The sequence below is a fragment of the Colius striatus genome, chromosome 6, assembly GCF_028858725.1.
Source record: "Colius striatus isolate bColStr4 chromosome 6, bColStr4.1.hap1, whole genome shotgun sequence".
In the NCBI taxonomy this organism is placed as follows: Eukaryota; Metazoa; Chordata; class Aves; order Coliiformes; family Coliidae; genus Colius; species Colius striatus.
In genome coordinates, this window is record NC_084764.1 from 23,903,365 (window position 1) to 23,924,760 (window position 21,396).

At 36.0% G+C, this 21,396-nt stretch overlaps 1 protein-coding gene across 6 annotated transcripts in view; it reads right to left on the minus strand.

The window, feature by feature from the left end:
* Positions 1 to 1,381: 1,381 nt before the first annotated feature.
* Positions 1,382 to 21,396, minus strand: part of DGLUCY (D-glutamate cyclase) — a 50,311-nt gene continuing 30,296 nt past the window's right edge. For all 6 annotated transcript variants that reach the window (XM_061998375.1, XM_061998376.1, XM_061998378.1 and 3 more), the window contains 7 exons: positions 19,385 to 19,582; positions 17,023 to 17,283; positions 16,461 to 16,560; positions 14,538 to 14,686; positions 9,246 to 9,365; positions 7,482 to 7,633; positions 1,382 to 3,137 (listed from right to left, as the gene is read on the minus strand). In XM_061998375.1, the coding sequence (XP_061854359.1) occupies positions 2,994 to 3,137; positions 7,482 to 7,633; positions 9,246 to 9,365; positions 14,538 to 14,686; positions 16,461 to 16,560; positions 17,023 to 17,283; positions 19,385 to 19,582 (1,124 nt within the window). In that variant the 3' untranslated portion in view covers positions 1,382 to 2,993. The remainder of the gene's footprint in view (positions 3,138 to 7,481; positions 7,634 to 9,245; positions 9,366 to 14,537; positions 14,687 to 16,460; positions 16,561 to 17,022; positions 17,284 to 19,384; positions 19,583 to 21,396) is intronic.

Consider the following 21,396-nt stretch of genomic DNA (forward strand, 5'->3'; position numbering starts at 1 on the left):
TAACACAGCCTTGCTTGTCAGCAGTTTTTAAAAGGAATATATTCTTAAGTTTTCTGGAAACCACCTTGAGAGTGCAATATGAGACATAATTGGGAGATGTGTTTAACAAAAATGTTTTTATTATTTTCTTCCTATATTTATCTGATGGCTTTTGGCCACAGTTTGTATTTGTGAAATTACAGATCCTGTTATCCTTCCTCTCACAGAAAAGACTCATGTCCCGACTCCCAGGAGGGGATTAGGTTTGCTTAGGTTAACATTTGGTTTGTTTAATTATTTTGCATTTCTTTGTATTTAGAACACTCACCAAGATGGATTAATTACCTTATTTCTTTTCTTTTCTTTTCTTTTCTTTTCTTTTCTTTTCTTTTCTTTTCTTTTCTTTTCTTTTCTTTTCTTTTCTTTTCTTTTCTTTTCTTTTCTTTTCTTTTCTTTTCTTTTCTTTTCTTTTCTTTTCTTTTCTTTTCTTTTCTTTTCTTTTCTTTTCTTTTCTCTTTCTTCAGACTTAGTGCTGTTTAGCTCTTCTTTCTCCTCATCTTTCCTGCTACCTTCTGTCTGTACCAACAGGGTCATGAAGTAGGCACTCCCAGCTGCTATAATACTATGCTTGTATACTGTTAAGCACCAAGCCAGCTACTTGGACTCCCATGACCTGGCAGGCTGACACACACACACATGGTTTGTTCTAGGATGAAATATTTGTTGTCTTGTTTATGCTTTACTTCTTCACAGTTACCCACATTGTTTAACTTAGGCAGCTGGGATGCAGAAGGTGCCATATGACATCAATTTGTCATCACAGAGATTAAGGCTTATTTGAGTATGTACTTTGATGTGGTCAGCTTTTGCTCAGCTGCTGCAGTTGACAATCAGATGGAAACTTGCAGAACAGAGTCCAGCATTCTGCAAGAATTAATCTGCAAGAGTAGGGGACTTTTTTCTTTTTTTCCCTTTTTTCTTTTCCTTTTTTTTTTTACCCTTTTTTCCTCTATTGTAACTGTGAGACTGCAGAGCTGTAACCAGTATGGGAGAAAGATAACTCTCACCCAGAGCTTTTTTTTCCTCTCTCAGTCAGGCCATAGTCAACTGAGGGTCCCACTATGGTTGCTAGAGACATGGTACACTTTGCTGTTGGATCAAATACAGTGCTTGGGACTGCACATAAGAAAGGATTTTAAAAACACACAATAGAGAAATGAACAAATGAATCATTACATTTTATACTTCTTAATGAAATCTGATTGTTAAAACTCGTATTTTTGGGGAAAAAAAAAGAGCAAAAGCTGACTAAATTAAGTTTTTTTGACAGAAGTTAGTGTTTTTAATGAATAGTACACAATGCACCTATTAGTGTACTGTGTCAGTAAGCTACTGAGCACGTAACACACAGAGAAGGAAATTAGCTGCCTCTTTTTCCCAAATAGACATTCTTAAATTATGCCAATTTCATGTTATGGGTTCTGTGCAGCATTCATATGAAACATTTTACTTAATAGTTATAGGTTGCAGAGTTTGGAGACTTCTAAAGCAGCTATTTTCTAATTCTGAATCTTGAAAGATAGCATTACTGCCACATCCTTCAAGAAGGCTTTAAATAAAATAAGTCTTAAAAAAAATGACTGATCTATAAAATAAACATTGTGACATTTGGTGAATCTGAACGTCTTGCAGCCAGTCTGGCATTAAGATTTCTTTCTCACATGTATTCAACTGTTCTAAGTCTTTAAAGGCTGTGTACCTTTAAGGACTTAAGAAGATTAATGTTCAAAGTGTGCTGGTGTTTGTGGTATGAACTGATTTTTCTCATTCTGAAAAAGTTACGTTTGTTTTACAAAAGAAAATAAAACTCACCTGCCAGAAAGAAAAGTAGATACAAAGTGTTGCTGGCTGCTGGAAGCTCCACTGTCCTTTGCTTTGGAAAAGTAGAGGCTAAACACAATTGCCATTCTCATCCTGTTAAAGCAGAACCTTTGCTTGCCTTTTCTACCATTTAAAGTCATTTTACAACAGCTAAAGCATCCATGTCCTGTCTGCTGTGAGGGCTGACAGGTAGCTCTGACACTCATCTGCAGTTTAAGTAAAATCTCAGCTTTCAATGACAAAATTCAGACAAGATTCACAACCTTTTGTCATCTACTGGTTATGTGTTAGTAGGCTTTTGAGATATAACAATTTTACTTCACTTAGTCTCAACAGGAGCTGAATTTCTGTAACTGGAATTCATTGAGATGTTCATTCACATAATTTCATACTGAATGCAAATGTATTTAAATTTCTAGTAGCACTTTAATTTGTAAGCATTATTTTTTGTTTGTTTGTTTATGTGATTTCAGGATACCCCGGAATTACCCAGAAAGGGACAAAATATATAAATGACAAACTAATAGGAAGGAGGCAAATGGTATAGCCTGTGTTTTATGCAGAAGGTCTTCAACGCTGCACTTATCTTCATTAGCTTAATTCTCTCCTCTTATCACCTCACACTTCCACAAACCATCCACCACTGTAAGAAGAGTGTTAGAGGGGCTACAGAAAGTGTACCGGGCAGCTCTACTTAACAGCTCTCACTACTGTAACACTTACTGGGTTTTTTGGTTTGGACCTCCCCTCTCCACTGCAGCTGTTTTTCCTACCACAAGGTATTTTTAAATCCAAGTTGCTACAAGAGTTACTTCCTGTTGTAGTTATGAGGTTAGTAAAACAGGAACAGCAATGCAACAGTACTTCATTTTAATGACAAGCATTCTTTGTCAAAGCTAGATCACATCATCATCTCTAATATCATTTAATATCCATTATTCATTATAAAATTAGAGAAAAGAAAGGTAGTACAAATCATCATGGTGGTATCACCTTCTTGATTCAATGAGATGTTGTAAGGGTAGCAATGAAATGAAAAGCCATCTTTTCCTGATCTTTTATATTTTCTGAGAGCTTCAGTAACAAGGAAATAACATGGGAGCAACTGTTGATGCATAAATCCTGTGGGGCAGTCACTGCTGCACTGTTTGCAGTAGCTTCTCAATCATAAGTGAATGGGTGTTGTGGAAGGGCAGCCCATCCACTTCCATCTCCAGACTGGCAGTTTTCCCACTGCGCACCCCATGCTGCACAAGTGTTTTCAGAAGCTTTTCTTCCTTAAAAAACAAAGAAATAGAATGTAATTAAAGTCCTGAATCAGACAAGAGCATTCATCGCAATCTTTATTTTCATTGTAGGGCAGCCTGACCACATCATCCATATTTATTATGACAGCGATTTGCTCACAGCTTTTTTCCCCCTTGTTCCAAAGAATATGTGTAGCATCTGGAACTGAAGGAGTGTCAAAAGACTTATCTCTTGATTGCTATTTAACTATTGAATTATATTATTGTTCTCCACACTCCCTCAAACACTACTTTAGTGTCAAATCAGAAATATTAATCTGTTTTTGCTTGGTTTCAAGTTCCTACATGATCAGAATCAGAGGAACCTCCACTCAAGGTATCTCAAAAAATTACCTGTTATTTCCCCTGAACAGTAGCTGGCTGCAGATGCATTTTTAAAAGAAAATGACCAAAAAAGAAAGAGGATGCATCAGGAAAAATGTCACCGAGAGAACCTGAACAGGCAGCACACCTTCTTTTCCCACACCTTCTGTCATTCCTCTGTGTCTTTCGCTCTCTGTCCTACTTCTCTACTGATTTTCTGTGTGTTCTGGTTGCTTAGGAAAGGGATGGGGGAAAAAAAGAAAACCTTGACCTTGTGCTTTCTTGTGATTTTCTGTAATAGCCTATATTTTGTTTAGAAGTGCAACCCAATTTCATGTTTATAACAGTTATTTTCCTGCTTTACAGTACTGTAACCAGATAACAAAGCACATTCCAAGTTGAGCTATTAAAGTACACAGGGGGAACAAAATCCTTGATTGTGAGCTATGAGACAGTTAAAATTGCAAGATGAAAAGATGGGGTAAAATCAGCTCTGAAAAAAATACCAGTTCTGTGAATATTGAAATTAGAAGGCCTGGATTCAAATGGATATAAGTCTAGCACAAACTGCTTTGCTTTTCATTTGACATGAAATATACACAATAAAACTCTTTCTACTGTCTTAGCATTTACTATAAAGATAATTTATTTCTCTAATTCTGTTAATAAAAATCCAATAAAAATTAAAACCTAGTTACATCTTACCTTCCCTCTGGCCTAACCCCATGGCAATTTACATAAGGCCTTGAAATAGTCACGTACCTATCTTCCCTTTCTTCATCTTTTTTCTTCTTTGGTTTTGCTTCCATTTGTGTGAGACCCTGATTTGAATGAAATCGCTGCTGAAACAGCCCTACCAATATCCTTGACAGTTTTATAGTTTTAAATACTTGTTTGATATTCCTACACAATAACCTCTAACAAGGTCCTTTATCTCCTGGCACAAGTTAATGATGCCAAAATTATGACACTAAAATGTCTTATTCTTTTATTAAGTGTCAGCATTTTTTCCTAGGAAAAAATAAAGAATACGATAGCTTTAGATCTGAATTTAGACACAATTTGGTTGTATTTTACATAATATAGTATATGGCCAAATTATTTTCTAAATAATTAAAGCATTTAGTATAATTTGGTAACCTGCTTTTTCAATGCACTTTGTAAAGATCTGTCTTTTATTTTCTGGTGATGCATTCCTAGTTCATAGCTGCAACAAAGTTAAATGAGGCACTGATTTGCTATTAAAGAGAAAATAGGTGTAGTTATACCATGTCAGTCTGGACCTCATGTAACAACAGCAATGATACAGCTAGGTAAGGCAATTGGGTACACTGCTAGCTTGTAATTTTTAAAACTATAAATATGCATTGGTTTCTATCATATGAATGTTCATATCTATGAATGCAAATATAAGCATCCAATCTTTCTGCATGAGGGAGGTTTTTCTTAGCTTTAAGTATCTGTATGTGAAGTGGCAAACTAAATCTCTCATGTCACAGAAAAGGCACCTGACTCAGATATGCAAAAGGTCATTTGTAATTTGAATTGTTTCTCCTATGTATTCACACATTAAAACTCTCTGATCTGCCTACATGGGGTGGGGGGGAAAGGCTTGTGTGCATAATACTATATAACTGTGCCTGATAAACTGTACTTTATCATCAAATGCTGTTGTTTCCATTTGTAAGGAGCATACACAATGTACAGTGTGCTTTCCTAGCTGTAAAGTGCTGCAATCTACTCACAGTTGTCTCTTTAGTAAATAATTACATTAGGAACGGGGTAACCAGAAAAAAAATAATCAAATTAATAGAAAAAGAGCTTGTTAATTTGAACTTTATTTAGGAAAAAACTTCCCCTATGAATGACAAAGCTAATAAATAATACTAAAATAAATGTCACATCTTTATATATTGGTCACTTACGAAGTAGTTCATATTCTCATAAGGCATAATTTCAAAGTAAATAGTACAGTTTATTTCTTACCATCAATAAAGAGTTCAGTAAAGGAACAACTGCCTTATATACTAACCTGGTCTGGTTGCGACATGTATGGAAATGTAGAGTTGACTGTAGGATGTTTAAGATTAGCTACATTTGGGTATTTATGAATTATTATATTTCCCTACAGTCACTTCAGTATAAAAGTACTACAAACACCTGAAAGAATCAAACTGATATTGCATTAACTGACATAATTCTGATTCAAATCCCCACTGAAACGTAAGTTAAGGTTGTAAGGTAATGTAAGATCAAATTGTTTCTTCCTCATCAAGTTCTCACCAAGGAACAAATGCTTTGCAGTATCCCTTATTAAAATATTTGTAAAGACTAATCTATTCGCTTAGAATAATCTCAGCATTCCATTTGATGAGAATGGAGAGCTCTGCTGTTCTGGGGATTGTTGCAGTGCAATCTTGACACTGCTTGAACACAAGGCTGCAGACAAATATGCTTTGTGTTTCACAGTAAATCTTCATTTAGTAATTATTGTCTATAGTTTTCATGGAAGGAATGCCATTTTTTGGAAGAAAAATAAGGCACATATATGAAAGCTATATGGCTCTTAGGCACTCCTTCAAGTGTCTTCTGTTCAATTACAAAGATAAATACCGAGGTGAGTATGTGTGGTGGTGCTCTTTATATTACTAAGGTCACTATTATAGTATTAAAAGAAGCTAGATGGGGCAGACAGCAGCCATACAAACATAAAAGGTCTGATCTCTTTTTTTTAAATACCGATGGAGTATGTGAACTCTACTGCATTCGATCTTCTGCACTGTTTACTGTTATGATTTATAACTAAAGATATATTCTTAGATGTTTTGTAATTTTCTCTTCTCCACAAAACTGTTCCCATTAACTTTATCTCAATAGATTTTAGTATTGTACTTTCAGTAGGCCATTATCAGACCATTATCACTATTCCTAGCTGTGTAGCTTAGTAAAACAAAACCCAGAAGGACTTCCTGTACACTATATCACATTTAATTGCAGTACCTCTTAGTAGTTTTTAGGATATGTTAATTTAAGGGGCAAAAGCAGTAAAATTGAAAAGTAAAAAAAATCTCTTTTTAGGAAAGATTGCACTGAAAAGTTTCATATGCTTTGTTAAGTCAAAAGGTAAGTGGTTATACACCTATGCTAAACATTGGGGTGTTTCAGTTTCATGACCTTTATATGAAAAATAAAAGTAGCAAGATTTTTTTAAAAAGAAAGACCTACTCTAAAATACTTAAGAGGTGCTTTGTTGGAATTTCACACAGTGTGCTATCATCTCAGGAGAAATACTCTACCATTGTAGGCAAAATCTATGGTAGACATTGCATTTTGCTTAGCATGGAGATCACAAACTTACTGGTTTTGTCCAAATCTCTATAGAAGTACTCTGACAATAAACTGCACTTTGAAGCTCCTAGCTTATTACAAGTATGGTGGGGCAAACCTTAATTTGGTCATTGAGTATATTTTTCATTTTTTTAAAGACCACCATGTTAAAATAGAGCCACGTGTGCAGTAGGACAAGCACAGATCGCAGCCATTTCTCAGCCCTCCCAGTTATTTTACTTTTCTCAGTTTAAAACCTTTGCATTCCTAGAATATCACACTCTTCAAAGCTGCATTAGTCAAAACACATTTAAAAATACTCATTCACTAGTCTTCCTGCAATGTTAATTTAGGAACTTTCAAAGCTAATTATAGAAAAGTTCTAACGTAACTAGAAAAGGTAGAAAGATTGGAAATAAGGTGCAAAGATCTGAAGTACAGAGCAGCCTCTGCATTAGAACTATGACTGACTTTCAAAAAGAGAAACACCTAAACAAGGCTACAACAGAGATTTATAAAATCATCAACAATGCAAAGGAAATGAACAGGGAATTTTTATCACTGTATTGCAATACAAAGATTTCTCGCACTGCCCATACAATCGTAGCAGAATTTAGCAGCTGGTAGCCAATTCCATCTGTGTGTCATGATCAAGTCTCAACTCCTTGGCCCTACAGAAATTACCTTGGTAACTGATGGAAGTGCCGATAGCCAGACTGCCTTGTTTGAGAAATGTGGAAACCCAACAGCTTTCCTCAGATAGCGGTCATGTATCTCACAAGTGCTGAGAACATAGAGAGCACAAGCAATGGCGTAGCCTCCCCAGTTAGAGACTCCTGCAAAACAATGGCACTGTGAAACCAAACTGCAAAAGTCCCAAACAACAGTTATTGCATAGGCACCTCACCTGCCTAAGTCATCAGGCACATACAACTGGGACTCATGTAGCAACGGTGAAATGGAATGTAGACGTGAATCTGGAACATTTATGTCAGAACTACACACTACTTAACACATTAAAATTCTTCCAGCAGTATTTCAGATTGAATTTCTGCAAGCTTCCCTCTAGCTTAATTTGTGGTTTGTATTCCCAACAAAGCAAAAACTCCAGTGGGCATGGTCTATAATACAATTCCACTTGGCTTGATGTGAAGTCTATGAACTCTGAGGAGCTGTGTTACAGCTTAGTGTCTTTTAACCATGCAGAGGCAGAAGATTTAGTTACAATATCCTAAACCAGGCAAATTTTCACTGGGATCAGATTTTATAACAGAATGCTGTACCATTGCAGAGAATGCTCTTCCACAATCAGTCACAAATGACTGATTAAAGAGTTAGGCTATTTTATAAGATACGAAGCCATGGTGGAAGTAATTGTGCCTTGATGATGTGTTCTTAGTGTGTCATACACAAAAAGACAGTAGCAGTTAATATCCACAGATTTCCTGTACACCGTTACCAAATTAGTTCACACAGTCTTGTTTGACAACTTCTTTGTCAAGACTGTATTGGAGATCATTAGATTTGAAACTTGCTGTAAGCAGTTCTCTCTCTGCTGCCTGATACCTTTTCCAGAGATGCAGAATAGGAGAATTTTCAAAAAGTGTGACAGTCGTTTCAGTGCATGTAGTTTTCCACACTTAAACACAGCCAACCCTCCACCTCACTTCACTTTGCAGAGTCTGGGTGTGACAGTTGCTTTCAAAATAAAAATCATCAGAATTGCCAAGACATCCACCATAGATACTGTATACTTATAGGCATAAGAAGTAGATGTGATTATCACCACACTATCATTTCCCCCCAGAGACTTCTGGTTTTGTATAAAGAGTATTAGACACTGAGGTTAGAAACCTGGAAACCTAAGCCGAAGTACAATGTGGGCCACTCAGTTCATACATTGGTCCTATTTTAACATATTGCTTTCACTACAAATTTTATTTCATGCTGGTTAAGGCATTAGAGTAGAAGAGAATTTTTTACTAGAATGTTCAAAGTTCGCTGTACATTAAGAATGTAGATCTGTCCTTGAGTGGCTGTTGAAAGCCACTCTGTGTAAGAGCAACACAACTGTGACCCTGACAGGATCACACCCATGGAAGCTCATCAGTTATACTCAAAATTTGTATGTGCATAAACATTTAAATTCCCACAAAGATCACTTCTGCAATCTTCCTTGTTATTTTATTTAAGATGTGATTTTTCAAGAATATTCAGGATTTGCCCAACTATTTCCAATTTCTTCGTGGAATATCAATTTTCAGTCATTCCTTCTGGAACTGTAATTGCTTCACTATTCAGAAAAGAGACATAATACAGAGACAGATTTGTTTGCTAATCATGACTTGGAAATGTAAAGGAAGGGCCAATATAAATTACTTGGAAAGACAGATATTTTCAATTCTATTCTCAAACACTAACAACTCTGCACCCCCCCAAATCTCTTACCAGCTACAACAGTAAAGTCAGCTTCAACATCACAAGCTATAACATCTCCATTTTTTATGTGCTTCTTTACAGCATCTTTTACTTTGCCCATTCCTAGTTCATTTCCTCCATCTCCAACACCTTTATTAAAAGAGAAAAAGACCAAATTAGTATGAATCCAGCATGTATGTAACTAACAATCCATTCAGAGAGCATCCAATGTCTCTGTGACAACTTGTAGCTTCTTAAGAGATGACTGATCCTTTTTAATTAAAAGCTTCTAAAAACAGAGGACTGCATGAAATAGCTGAAAGCACCACTTACCCCATGCTAACCTGTAAGTGTATGTATACAATATATGCTCTATTGGTGCCAGCAAAAGAAAACAAAATTTTCAAGTGCTCATGAAGTGCAGATGGAATTAAAACAGCATATTTTGCTCATGGGAGGCCTTAGATGAGTGTTCTTGGTAATGCATTATCGTAAGTACATTAGCCCAAACAGAGAAAACAGACAGAAAACAAATCTAAAATAAATCTGAGAAATTCACCTACAGTTCTATAATAAAGCAAGCGTAGAAAACTTCATCTTGTTAAAAGTTTTAATTAAAATATGATATTAAAAGTAGCAATTATTGCAGAAAGATAAGCAAAAACATATGCAAGGATTTTGGCAGCAGTAGGATTTACTGCAAGGGCAATCTGTTTTGAATGCATGCACCACCATCACTGTGCCAGTGTACAAAGAGCTCAATCCTGTGTGCTACTACTGTTTTCAATTTTTTCTAGCAATTTATGCAAAAAATAGCTACTCTTTTTTCTTCTTCTTCTTTTTTAAGTGTTGATGTATTCAGTGTGTAGGGTCTTAATTTTTGTTGGTCAAGTACAAATATGCATTTCTTCAGTGATCTCAGTAAAATCAATGGGACCTATGGCATTTCAGGAAAATTGGGGGCTACACTGTTTGGAACGTAAAATTGTTAGATGTCATTCAGAGATTTGGAGATGAGGATAACACATAAACTAGCAGTTTACAGAAAGCTAGATAGTACCTCTAGTCTCTTATCAAAGTATAAAAAATCCTCCAAACACAGCACCAAAAATCCATATATTTAAATGGAAAATAACATTTCTCTTTCACATGCGAGCCTAAATGTCGTCTTCTCAAGTTTGAAGATTTTTTAGAAAACTCCTAGCTAATGTCTCCAAGTCCTCACTGCAATGTTTCATATTTGAATTTGAAATGTGACTATGTTCTAATGCACAGCATGTGTTACAGAAGAGAAATTACAGTATTTATAATTTATACTTCAAGCTCTGAAAATTGATAATTTAACACTTTTAGTAACTGCATAAATACCTCACATAAGTCTGTAGCAAATCTATTCTTTGAGCAAAATTGAAAATTATTTCTCAGCACTGAGGTTTTATTTAACTCTTTAAGTCCATATAATCTAGGGAAGTGTGAGTGACGTATAACTTACGTGAAAGTCTTTGCCATGTAAGAGCTAATCTTTTTTCTTATCTATCTGCTTTGATAACCTGTTCACATTTATTTCAGATTTAACGGTGCTTTCTAAAATCTGTTGGCTGGCTGTACTTTTCAAATAGGTAATGACAATCATGGTACTTCTATCATCATATATGAATATGGTAGTTACTACTGGTTTGTAAAAATCCACAAAACAATTTGATTTTTCTTATATTCAAAATGCAAAATTTTGCTCTTAATGTTCTCTAAAAAAGCTAACATGAATTCTTGTCTTTTGAAGATCATAAACAGTTTCTTTAACTGAAATATACCAATCTACTGCTTAGGGTTTTTTGTACCAGGCTTGCTTTGTTTTTTCTTGTCTCTGTGGAAGTCTTGTCACCAGGATGGTTATGCAGTTAGTAAATCTACTCCTGTGGATGAATCTCATTGGCATTACACCAGGAGGAAAAGAACACTACACTGAAAAATTTCCTATACCGTCTGTTTTCTTCTTCCTCTACACATTGGCAGAGGGCTACATTTACTGTAGATTTCCAGAGTGAGATTCACCTGACAAAACACAGCCATCTATACAGAAGCCAGTCAGCAAGACTTCCTCTAAAGTCAGCAAAGAAAAATGGGCCCTTCAAACATTCAATTCATCTCACCCCAAGGCAGACACCCCAAATATAGATGTCTGGAAATAGAGATGAATCCTCCTCTCCTAAAGGCCTGAATGTGTTCCAGACAGAGGAAAAATAGTTCAGTTGGATCTTCCACACAAATTTTCACTGACTGTGTTGGTTTCTGAAAGTACGTTTATGAAAAATGCAGGAAATGTCAGTCTTCTGTGCTAAAAAAACATTTGTATGAAAAGGAAACAAGTGTGACCACATTTTTTTTTCACTTTGGAAAGCTCTTCATTAGCTCCTATAAAAGTAGTATATAGCTACGTTGACTCCGTGACAGCTGAAAAAAATAGCAACATTTCTAATTTTTTATTGCAATCTTTTGTGGAAAACTAGTCTCTCCATCCTCAGCCTTTCACACCTGCTTATTTTGTATATTCATGGAGATTGCTGCTTACTTTTTATGATATTGGTACCCATACAAATGTAGGCATTGGTGATAATTTACCTGTGATTAGACTCCTAGATAAAAGGTTTTAAAACATAGATGTTGTTTTAAATGCAAAACTTGATAACAATTAACAAGTATGTAATAAATGTTTCAATATTTCCCCTCTCCACCTACTAACAGAGTACTTTTTGCCACTGAGCCCACTATATGAAGATTTCTGTAAGGAAGGCTGAAAACTTGATACTTGATCTTTCTAGTACTCTTTTCTAAGTCTACAAATTCATCTGAGTTCTCCACCCTAATGGATGCTGTACAATATTCACATTTTATTTTGGAACTAGATCTATGCCTCCAAATTCCTACTGACCATGAAGAAAGCTAACAAGAGCCTATCAAAAAAAGTATCCTAATTAGAAGCACTACATTATTATTAGTAATGAGACAAGATGCCAAGACCATAGCCCAGATTTGTGCCTTGCTAAGCTAGGTGCTGTGGAAATACATTGGAAAGGCCAACAGCCACCTGAAGGAATTGGACTTAAATTAAAAAACAGACACAAAATTTATTGTGATAAGCAAAATAAGAAATGTTAACTAGGTAACAGACAGTGAGAGAAAAAAATGCATTGTTTTTCTATTGATACTCAACTAGTTATCCAGCATAGAGTATCCACATACCAAAATTCCATGGGTGATCAGAGCAAATACCTTCATTGTTTTGTGAAGTCTATGAATTGTCAAATCATTTGTTATGCAGACATCCCTTCAGAGAAAATTCATGGCAATGGGACACTGAATCTGGATAATTGCTTCTTTTCTTCTCATTTGAAAGCTCATGGTATTTTTAATTAATGACATTCCATAGTATATTTGACTATTCAGAGAATGTTTAAAACAAACGAAATTCTGCTGAGCAGATTAAAATTCCTTCTGCTCAGAAAGCTCCAAACTCCACCAGATCAATAATATACTTTGAGCTGCCCTGGGAGACATTTTAAGAGATCAGGGTATTTTTATTAAAAGAATCAGGATGAGATGTACATAAGTAGTTGGAGAGACTAAGTCCTTGTATCAACAGACTAAAATCAGGGACAAATTAATTGAAATTATCTGCAGTAGATAAAGCTCTGAGGCATTTTGATAAACAATTTCATGAAAGAGAGCTTTTTCCATCCTTATTCAGTCTTTAGCTTGTCTGCTGAGACTGCCATCAGAGTGCCATCTAGAGTGTTTCTTTTGAGTGTTGAAAGTTACTTCTTAGGAATAACCTGGGGCCGTTCAGCCTAGAGAAAAGAAGGCTAAGGGGGAATCTCATTAACACAGGTATTTAAAAAGTGTTTGTCGAGAGGACAGGAAGGCACTTTTTTCTGCTGTCTCAAGTGACAGGACAAGGGGTAATGTGCATAAGCTGGAATACAAAAAATTCCACTTAAACATAAGGAAGAACTGCTTAACTGTGAGGGAGCCCTGGTACAGGTTGCCCAGGGGGATTGTGGAGTCTCCTTCTCTGAAGGTGTTCAAAACCCACCTGTGTGTGTTCCTGTGCAAGCTGATCTAGGTGGACCTGCTTTAGCAGGGGTATTTGAGTGGATCAGCTCTAGACATCCCTTCCAAACCCTACCCTTCTGTGATTCCGTGAGTAGGATAAACAATTTAATTAAACGTAAGTAAAACATATTACAAGTTTTAAGATAATATAAAAATTACCAGTGAACTCTTCTGGTATACAGCTTTTCAATTATTTCAATACAGTGAAATCAGATATCACATTATCTCATCAGGAACTCTCTAAATTCTGTGGAAATACTTAAAACATCACTACTGAGAAGCACATCCAGTGCTTTTGGTAATACTTTGGAATGAGCCCACAGCATTACAAGAAGAGAAAAAGCCAGATCAGCAGACGTGTTCTAATGTGACTGAAATTGGCCTAGCATGGTCACTTCTAATTTTGTGACATTTATTTCTAATCTGGTTCTAGTATTTGTAATGATATCTATATCCTAACTTCATTTTGGGCTACAGAGCACAGCATGAAGCATTTGATTGCACAAGGACATTATACAACACTGTCTATATCCAGGAATCCTTGATCTACAGCATATTTGTTCAAAATCAGATACAAGTCATTTTTTAGGAAAAAAAAGGTCTACTGACAAAAGAGAGGTGCATCGTGTTGACAGCAGCACTCATTAGATGTATTAGTCAATGCTAACATAGTTTTGACAGGAAGGACAATGTATTCCTTTAAAGATTAGTACTGTATATATATATTTAGTTAGAGAAGATGCTATTAGAGTAGATGCAAATATGCATTCCCTGCTCAACAGAATGTACCACCAAAAGGCAGAAACTGTTGGTTTAATACAAGTGTAACAATCATAAAAATAACAATATTTTAATAGGTAATGTTTCCATTCAGTAGTCATTTGTTTTCTATGCTGCCTTTCACACCTAAAATACATAAAAAGTCAGTGTCAAAAACTACATATGGATGCACACTGATGTATAGACAATACACACTTCTGGATGTGCTTTTTTTATGCTTAAATAACTTTGAATAGAAACCTCTAATTTTTCTTCAAGAGAAACCTCTATTTTTTCTCCAGCAATGGTCTCTAAATTCAACCATGACAAACAGCTGTGGTCTGCAAGCAAGCAATTACACAGCACCTGCCTCCAGCTCCCCTTCACTTACAGTAAGAGTTCCTGTTTTGTGCTGCATTTGCTTCTGAGAATATAACAGAAACTCACACATACCTGTTGTTTTGACTCCTGGAATGGTTTGTGCAGCTAAAAATAGTTCATCTATGGGATCCACAAGATGTTTAATGTTAACTTTCCTGGAATTGTAATAATTGCCATCAGCAGCCATCCCAGCACGCTCTATTGCTATCAGGTGATCAAATCTGGTGAGAGACAAGTGAAAATCAGAGAAGTCAAAGCTGTGCTTCTTGTGTACAAAATCTTCTGTTGGCTGCTTCTTCTGTTGTGCTTGGTTCTGCTTTTTGGCTGTTTGGGATTCAAGGTAAAACTTGGCTACTACTTTGTTATTTCTGAATCTAGTTGTCTACAGTTTATTTTTAAAGAGTTGGTCTAGTTTCTTTACAGCCTTTACCAAAACTCTCTCAAACTGCATTTGCCACCAAGAAATGGAGAAGTTTCTGAAATCCTCTTAAACAGCAATCTGGCCTTGCTCTGTTTCCTATTAAAATACATAATATCTTGTAAGATGTTGGTCTCTAGAAGTATTTTCAAAGAAAATTAAAAAATGGCAAACTAATGATTATCTAAATCCAAGTTAGTGTAAATATAATCTCTAAAGTACACTGTATGGCAAATGTTCATTTGTTTGCTAGTTAAGGAGATTTTTTTTTTTGTTTGAGTCTCTAGATTTGGGGGATTTTTTTTAAGAGTCTATAGCTAGTTTGCTAGTTATGAAAGTAGACAGATGTACTGCAGATGTTCCACATTTTAAGCAGAATTTCAGTACTCAGTTCTGCCACTGTATGTTAGAATCTTTTTTGCTTCTGCTTCTCCAGTTTTACTATCAAGAAGATACTAATTCTGCAAAATTACTTTCTATTTTCTTTTTTTTTTTTGGGTATCTATGGTGACTCTCCAGAAACCTTAAGCAAGTTAGCTGTCTGCTGTACAGAAACAATTCATTTAGCTTTTTGGGATTGTGGAATCAATTAAAATAGAAACTGGCTATAATTATGTTAAAGCTGTAAACTACATTTTAAAAACAATACATTAAAAAAAAATTAGTGGCATGCATCCTACTACAGCATATAAATATAGCATACACTAATCTGTGGAAATAAATGGGAATTGAATAAGTAAAAGCAAGCACCAGGGTGAAAGATCTTTTTATTAAAGAGAACAAAGTAAAGGCACTACACTGCAATGCTTTATAAGGAAAGATTCATAAAAATGAGTAATGTATGTCTACTTAAAGGACTTGTAAGTTGCCTGCTAAGTAATGAAATGTGTGTACAGCTATTTAGCAAATTCTCTAGTGCATTAACCCTGATCACACACTTTGAATAAGTCTGATTTTTTTTTTTTCCCAACTGTATATTCAGCAATGCATATGGAAACATTTCAAATCAATATTGAGAAGTGCATGCATACATCTCTAATTTTGGCTTTGGCTGCCTAAAGACAGTAGGATGATCACTTTCACAGTATTCAAAACACAAGAAATCTTATTAAATCAGATCACATTCCCTTGTTGTCAGCCTTGAGCCAAAGCTCTAGAAAGAGAACGTGGGTCCACATCTCTCTTCCTAGTTCTTTTACTCCCTCCAACTTCCCCTTTCTGATTTTCTTACTGATTTAAAAAAATAATGGTGTGTGTGTATATGTATCTCTATGGAACAACACCTGAAAACCTTTTAGAATTTTTTTCAAAGGAAAAGAGCTATTGATATATGAAGCATGATTTCTCTTCTTTTTTTTTTTTTTTTTTTTGTACTGTAGAAATGCATAATTGCACAATTGGAATTCTATACTCTTTGTTCTCAGATACCAATGTTTGTCTTCAAAGTTTGTTTTGGTCTTTACAAGTCTTAGGGATTTATTTGTAATCATTACACCTACTTAGATTGTGGTCATTATTTTTATTACAGCTTTACACAGTAGTGGTAGGACCCATTCTCAAAAACTGAATACACATACCTAGGTCTTCTGGGATTCCCATTCTCACACAAGAACATTAAAGCTGAATCAGCATTTTCTCTTTGGTAACTCAATAGAGGGACAGGTCTCTTCAAGATTCCTACAGAAAAATAAAATACCATTCAGCTACTATATACATTTTTAAAATGTGTGTTCGAGTAACTTAAAAAGTAAGCAGAATAGTTAGAATAGTAAGGACTCAATATCTTTACATAATTCCTGGTAAGCTCCCCCTGCATCCTTACTTTAATTAAACTTTTTTGGATATTACTGCTAGTAAATGAGACCTTGAATCAGAAAACAGGTCTGCAAGAACTGACAGCCAGAATTCATTACAAACAGCTAATCCAGAATCAGGACCCAGACATGTGAACATTAACTTGATGCCAGCTAGGTTTAACAAAATGACATCATAGCAATGCTGATCAGAGCTTAATGGATGAACTCTCGTTCATTCTCTGAGGGGAAAAAAAAAATCCCCTACTAAGTGGCAGTGACATTAACTCAAGCAAACCTCGGCTCAAATTGGCAAGATAAAAACTGAAAAAGTAACGTGTCTTACCTAGTTGAACAGCCTCTTCAATAATCTTTTTATTCAGATTCATGGCTCTCTGATCTGTTACTATGGCAACCTCTTTCTCCAAGGCCTGCAATACAGCTGCAATAGCAAGGGCTCCTGGGGGCCCATCGTTCTCTTCCGGTGGTTCATAAGTGAAGTGGGTTGGAAATCCAGTTGTTATCAGCACGGCCCGAGCGTGGGAGATGGACAGGCAAGCCTTCAGCAGCTCGTCCTGCTGCTGCAGGTGGGCTATACCCCGCTCTCCTACAAAAGTGTTTTTATTTAAACAGAGCAGTAACCTTCAATTTATAGTTCTCCTTTAGAAGCTTCTATGGGGGTGAACCTGCGTACTTTAACAACATAAAGTAAGTTAAAAAAAACCCCCACGAGTGTGAAAAACCTCTGGTCAAGGCAGGAATTGGGGTCATTTCCTCAGGAAACCTTGGAAGGTGTAGGATATGAGTAATGAAGATAACAGGCTCAACTTCCAGGTAAAGAATTTCAGTTAACTGGGTTTTGAAAATTACTATACCTAGCATTTCTAGGTATTAGTGAAAATAGCTTTTTTCTTTTCCTGAGAACTTACTGCAAATTGTTTCCTTTCCTTTGGCCTACCTTCCTCTGATCTGTGGTGACAGTCATGCTGCACTGTGGCTAGCTACTGAAGCTGGATAGAACTCAAGCATCCCAGATCATACAGAAGTTTTGATCCAGAATTCAGATGAATAAAGCAAGTCCTTTGTCTCTATTTAACTTTCTTTGCTTAGGGAAGAGCTAGTGACTAAATAAATTCCACTTAATGAAATGATTAATGACAGAAGTGAGGTTTTGGAGACACTGTAAGTTACCAGGAGACTTTATAATTAATGCAGCAGTATTGATGTGACTGCTAAAAGATCTTGTAATATTTCATGTAGTAGAGAATAATTTTATCTGACCTTGAGAAATAGGTGAGTATTAACAGATGTCAGTCCTTGCAGGTCAGTCCCTGAAGAGCCAACATGACTATCTGTGCGTGCCTTTCATTGATTGAACACCTCTTATACCTTCTCCCTTCTCTGGTACTTGGAAATACAAGTTCACAGCACAGCCCTTTTGATTGCTAGCACTCCTGAAAATCATGAATACTAGCATGATGTGCTGATATTCATGGGCTGATAGCGAGAACTAAGTCATCACTGTTGGTTTCTGTCTTCCTCACATCTTCATCTTTCTTGCCTCTCCCTTTGCTTCCCATTCCTCTTTTTGTCCTGAGTTTCCCCTTTTCCATTTTACCCTCTGTTCTTCCTAAATAACATACAGGCAATATACAGACAGTGGACACATGAAAAAAATTCTAAACAAAAATTAAGTAACAGAAGCAGGGAATATTAGTGGGGTATATTAGCTGAGATTGAGTACTGTACTCTCCTTTAGCAATAAAATGAGCTAACTCTTAAGTTAGGTCCTGTGTTTCTGCAGAGTAGGGCTTTGTGCCAAGCTGAACTCCAGAGAGTGGGAAAAGGAGAGGCCTTGTGAGTAAAAATAAACAGACCCAAATGTATGCACACAGCTCAAACTCAGCTTGGGAGAGCTGTGTCTAAGCTGTTTTCCACTACTGCCTACAGAGGATTTCAGAACATTTATGGGAAACTGAGATCAGAATGTGCAACAGAGGGTCTAATTCAGTGTGTATTTCAGGAATGGTTGTGTTATTAATTTTGTCTTTATTTCCCTCTCATCTTCCTTGTGCCCATGTACAGCCCTACCTCTTAGCCTTCTGTGGTGACCAGGTCACTTGGGTCTATCACAGAACACTTCAATGTCAGCTGAGTAGAGCTTGATGTGATTCCACCCATCAGAGAGGGGTGTTTGAAAAGTACATGTGAATATTAGAATTTTTCTTGTAGGAGCTCAGTAGCCATAAATATATGTAAGATGTGTTATTTTGCTGAACAGTGAATAGCAGTGTAGCATACCGATGCAGCCTGTACTTTACATACCAATTTCCATTTTATTCAGTAACAGTTCTTATTCCTTGGGGACTCTCCAGTCTGCTGTAAACATTGATGCTTCTGTGTAGATTGAGAGTATCCAGGCCTCAAGATCAGATATTCTATTATCCACACAGTTGAATGGTTTTGACCACACTCTGATACTTAGTACAGTAACAGAAAATGTGAGACCTAGTTAAATTAACTGACTCTATTCCACAAAGAATTTTTTAGATCTTAAAATCACCTTTAGAGTCTTCCTGTGCCCTTGAACTTTATAGTTATGGGATATAACTGTATCTTTAACTATAGGATATAACTAGAACTTTATAGCATAGGTCATATCTACTTTGTAACAAATCTACTAAAGGAAGAAAGCTGTTTGGTTTTACCTGGATCTATTCCAATTAGGGTCTCTAGAGTCTTTATTTTTTGGGCTGCTTCTGCTGACACAAAACTATAAAGCAGAGGATCTTGAGAAATACAGTAGATTTGTGGGACTTCTCTTGAGGATTTGACAGTGCTATTGTCATTCTTCAGGTCAGTGATGAACATGCAGCCAGGAGAATGAGTAAAAGCTAATGGAGCTCCTAAAACAGATGAAAACATTTCTATTGAATATGTTGCTACTGTGATACACAGAAACGTCAGATGTGTTGTTAAATACTTTTGCTGTCTTATCAGAGTCCTTGCCTGTTGTCATATATCACAAAAACAGGTGACACTGCAGCAGTTAATACACTTTGAGAGAGAAATGTGTTCTTATACACCTGAAAAAAGTTTTTACTTTTTAAAATCTCACATGAGTAGATATGATTAGGTTTTTCTATGATATCCATTTTGGTATAAACTTGAGGCAACTTAAGAACTTGAACACTGTTACCTTCCCAAGAAGTCTATCAGGAACTGGCAAGTCTGAAAATTGGGTTTGACATGCATGAAATAATTAATGTGTTGACACAAGAAGTTAATGCTTAATTTCACAGTGAGGTGGTGATACTGTTTCCATGAGAATAAATTAACTTTCTAGGTTACAGATTACTGATAGAAGCTATAGTGTCTCTCTTGTACCTTTGAATATTCTTGTAAAAGTGATAAGACAAACCCATGCCAACTATTGGCTGCTGGTTAGGTGTGGTCCTTTATTGGATTTGAGAAAATGGAGACTACCATCTCTGGTGTCTTGCTGACCTAGCTAGGAGACCTATCAACAGGCAAAGGATAATAACAAAAGCTGAACAGTAAGCCTTAGTGAAGGGAATCTGAATAGCATCTTAAATCCTGGTGAACAATAAGCTTCTTTAGACCTGACAGCATAGTAGCTCCCGAAGCTGAAAATATTTGCTATCTTTATACTAATTCTAGAAGTCTTGATCTAGGCTATACTTGATTTGGCAAAACTGGTATGTTATTGGATAAATCACGATTGGTACTCCTAAACAAGTGAAAACTTACTTTGTTAAGATGGTGAAAAGGGAGGAAATACTACTTTAAAAAATACATATGTGCTTGGTCTGTCTAGATCTGTTGGGAGCCTATGGGTAGTAATCTAAAAGCAGCTGGGGAACATGACCAAACCATGTGAGTAGACATTACGTTTTGTGAAAAGTTATCAAAATCATCTTAAGTACTGGTGGTAGGGCAGAATTCTAACTACTGAGCTGAGAAAGGAGCACAGCAAGATACAAACTGTCCAAAAAGGTCCTGGAATGCATTAATGACAACTGAGTTTAATAGAGAAAATGGAGAAATAAACAAAAGCAAGTCAGTTCCAGGCAAAGGCAGGACAGACAGCTGCTTTGGGCCACAAATTGTAGAAAGCCTGGCATTTTTTTTCTCTGCTTCTCCTGCAACAAGGATGCATGAGGAAGATGAACAGAGCTGCTGGAGAAGATAAGAAAGAGCAGGATTTTCAACTTAGATTTGGGACTAGATTAAAGGGAATGTACAAAAGAACATATGTACTGAACATATTTATAGTACATGTTGAGAAAAGTTTATCTAAATATCTGTAAGGAACCCTAAGGATGTAGTAGAATCTGCAAGGAGAGAAGAATGAAGCAGATGATCTCCCAAAGCTCTCCTAGTTGTACTGCCTATGATTGAGCTTTTTTTTTTTCATTAAGGGTTAAAATATGTAAAAAGCTGTGACACATTTTAAACAAAACTTGAAGGCTCAAAATTCTTTTCCAAGTCAATCATTTTCTTAGCTCTTGACAACATTTTGGAAAGATTTCTGGCTTCTTTCTTTCCCCTTTTTTCTACTTTATCATTGTTTTATTGTAGTGTAATATAAAATAACATTTTAAAAGGAAAATGTTAAAAAAAGAATGCCTTTAAATTTCTAGGTTTTAATAACGCTTACAAAAGACATTTTTATGTTGCCAGCACTTTAGATTTCTGC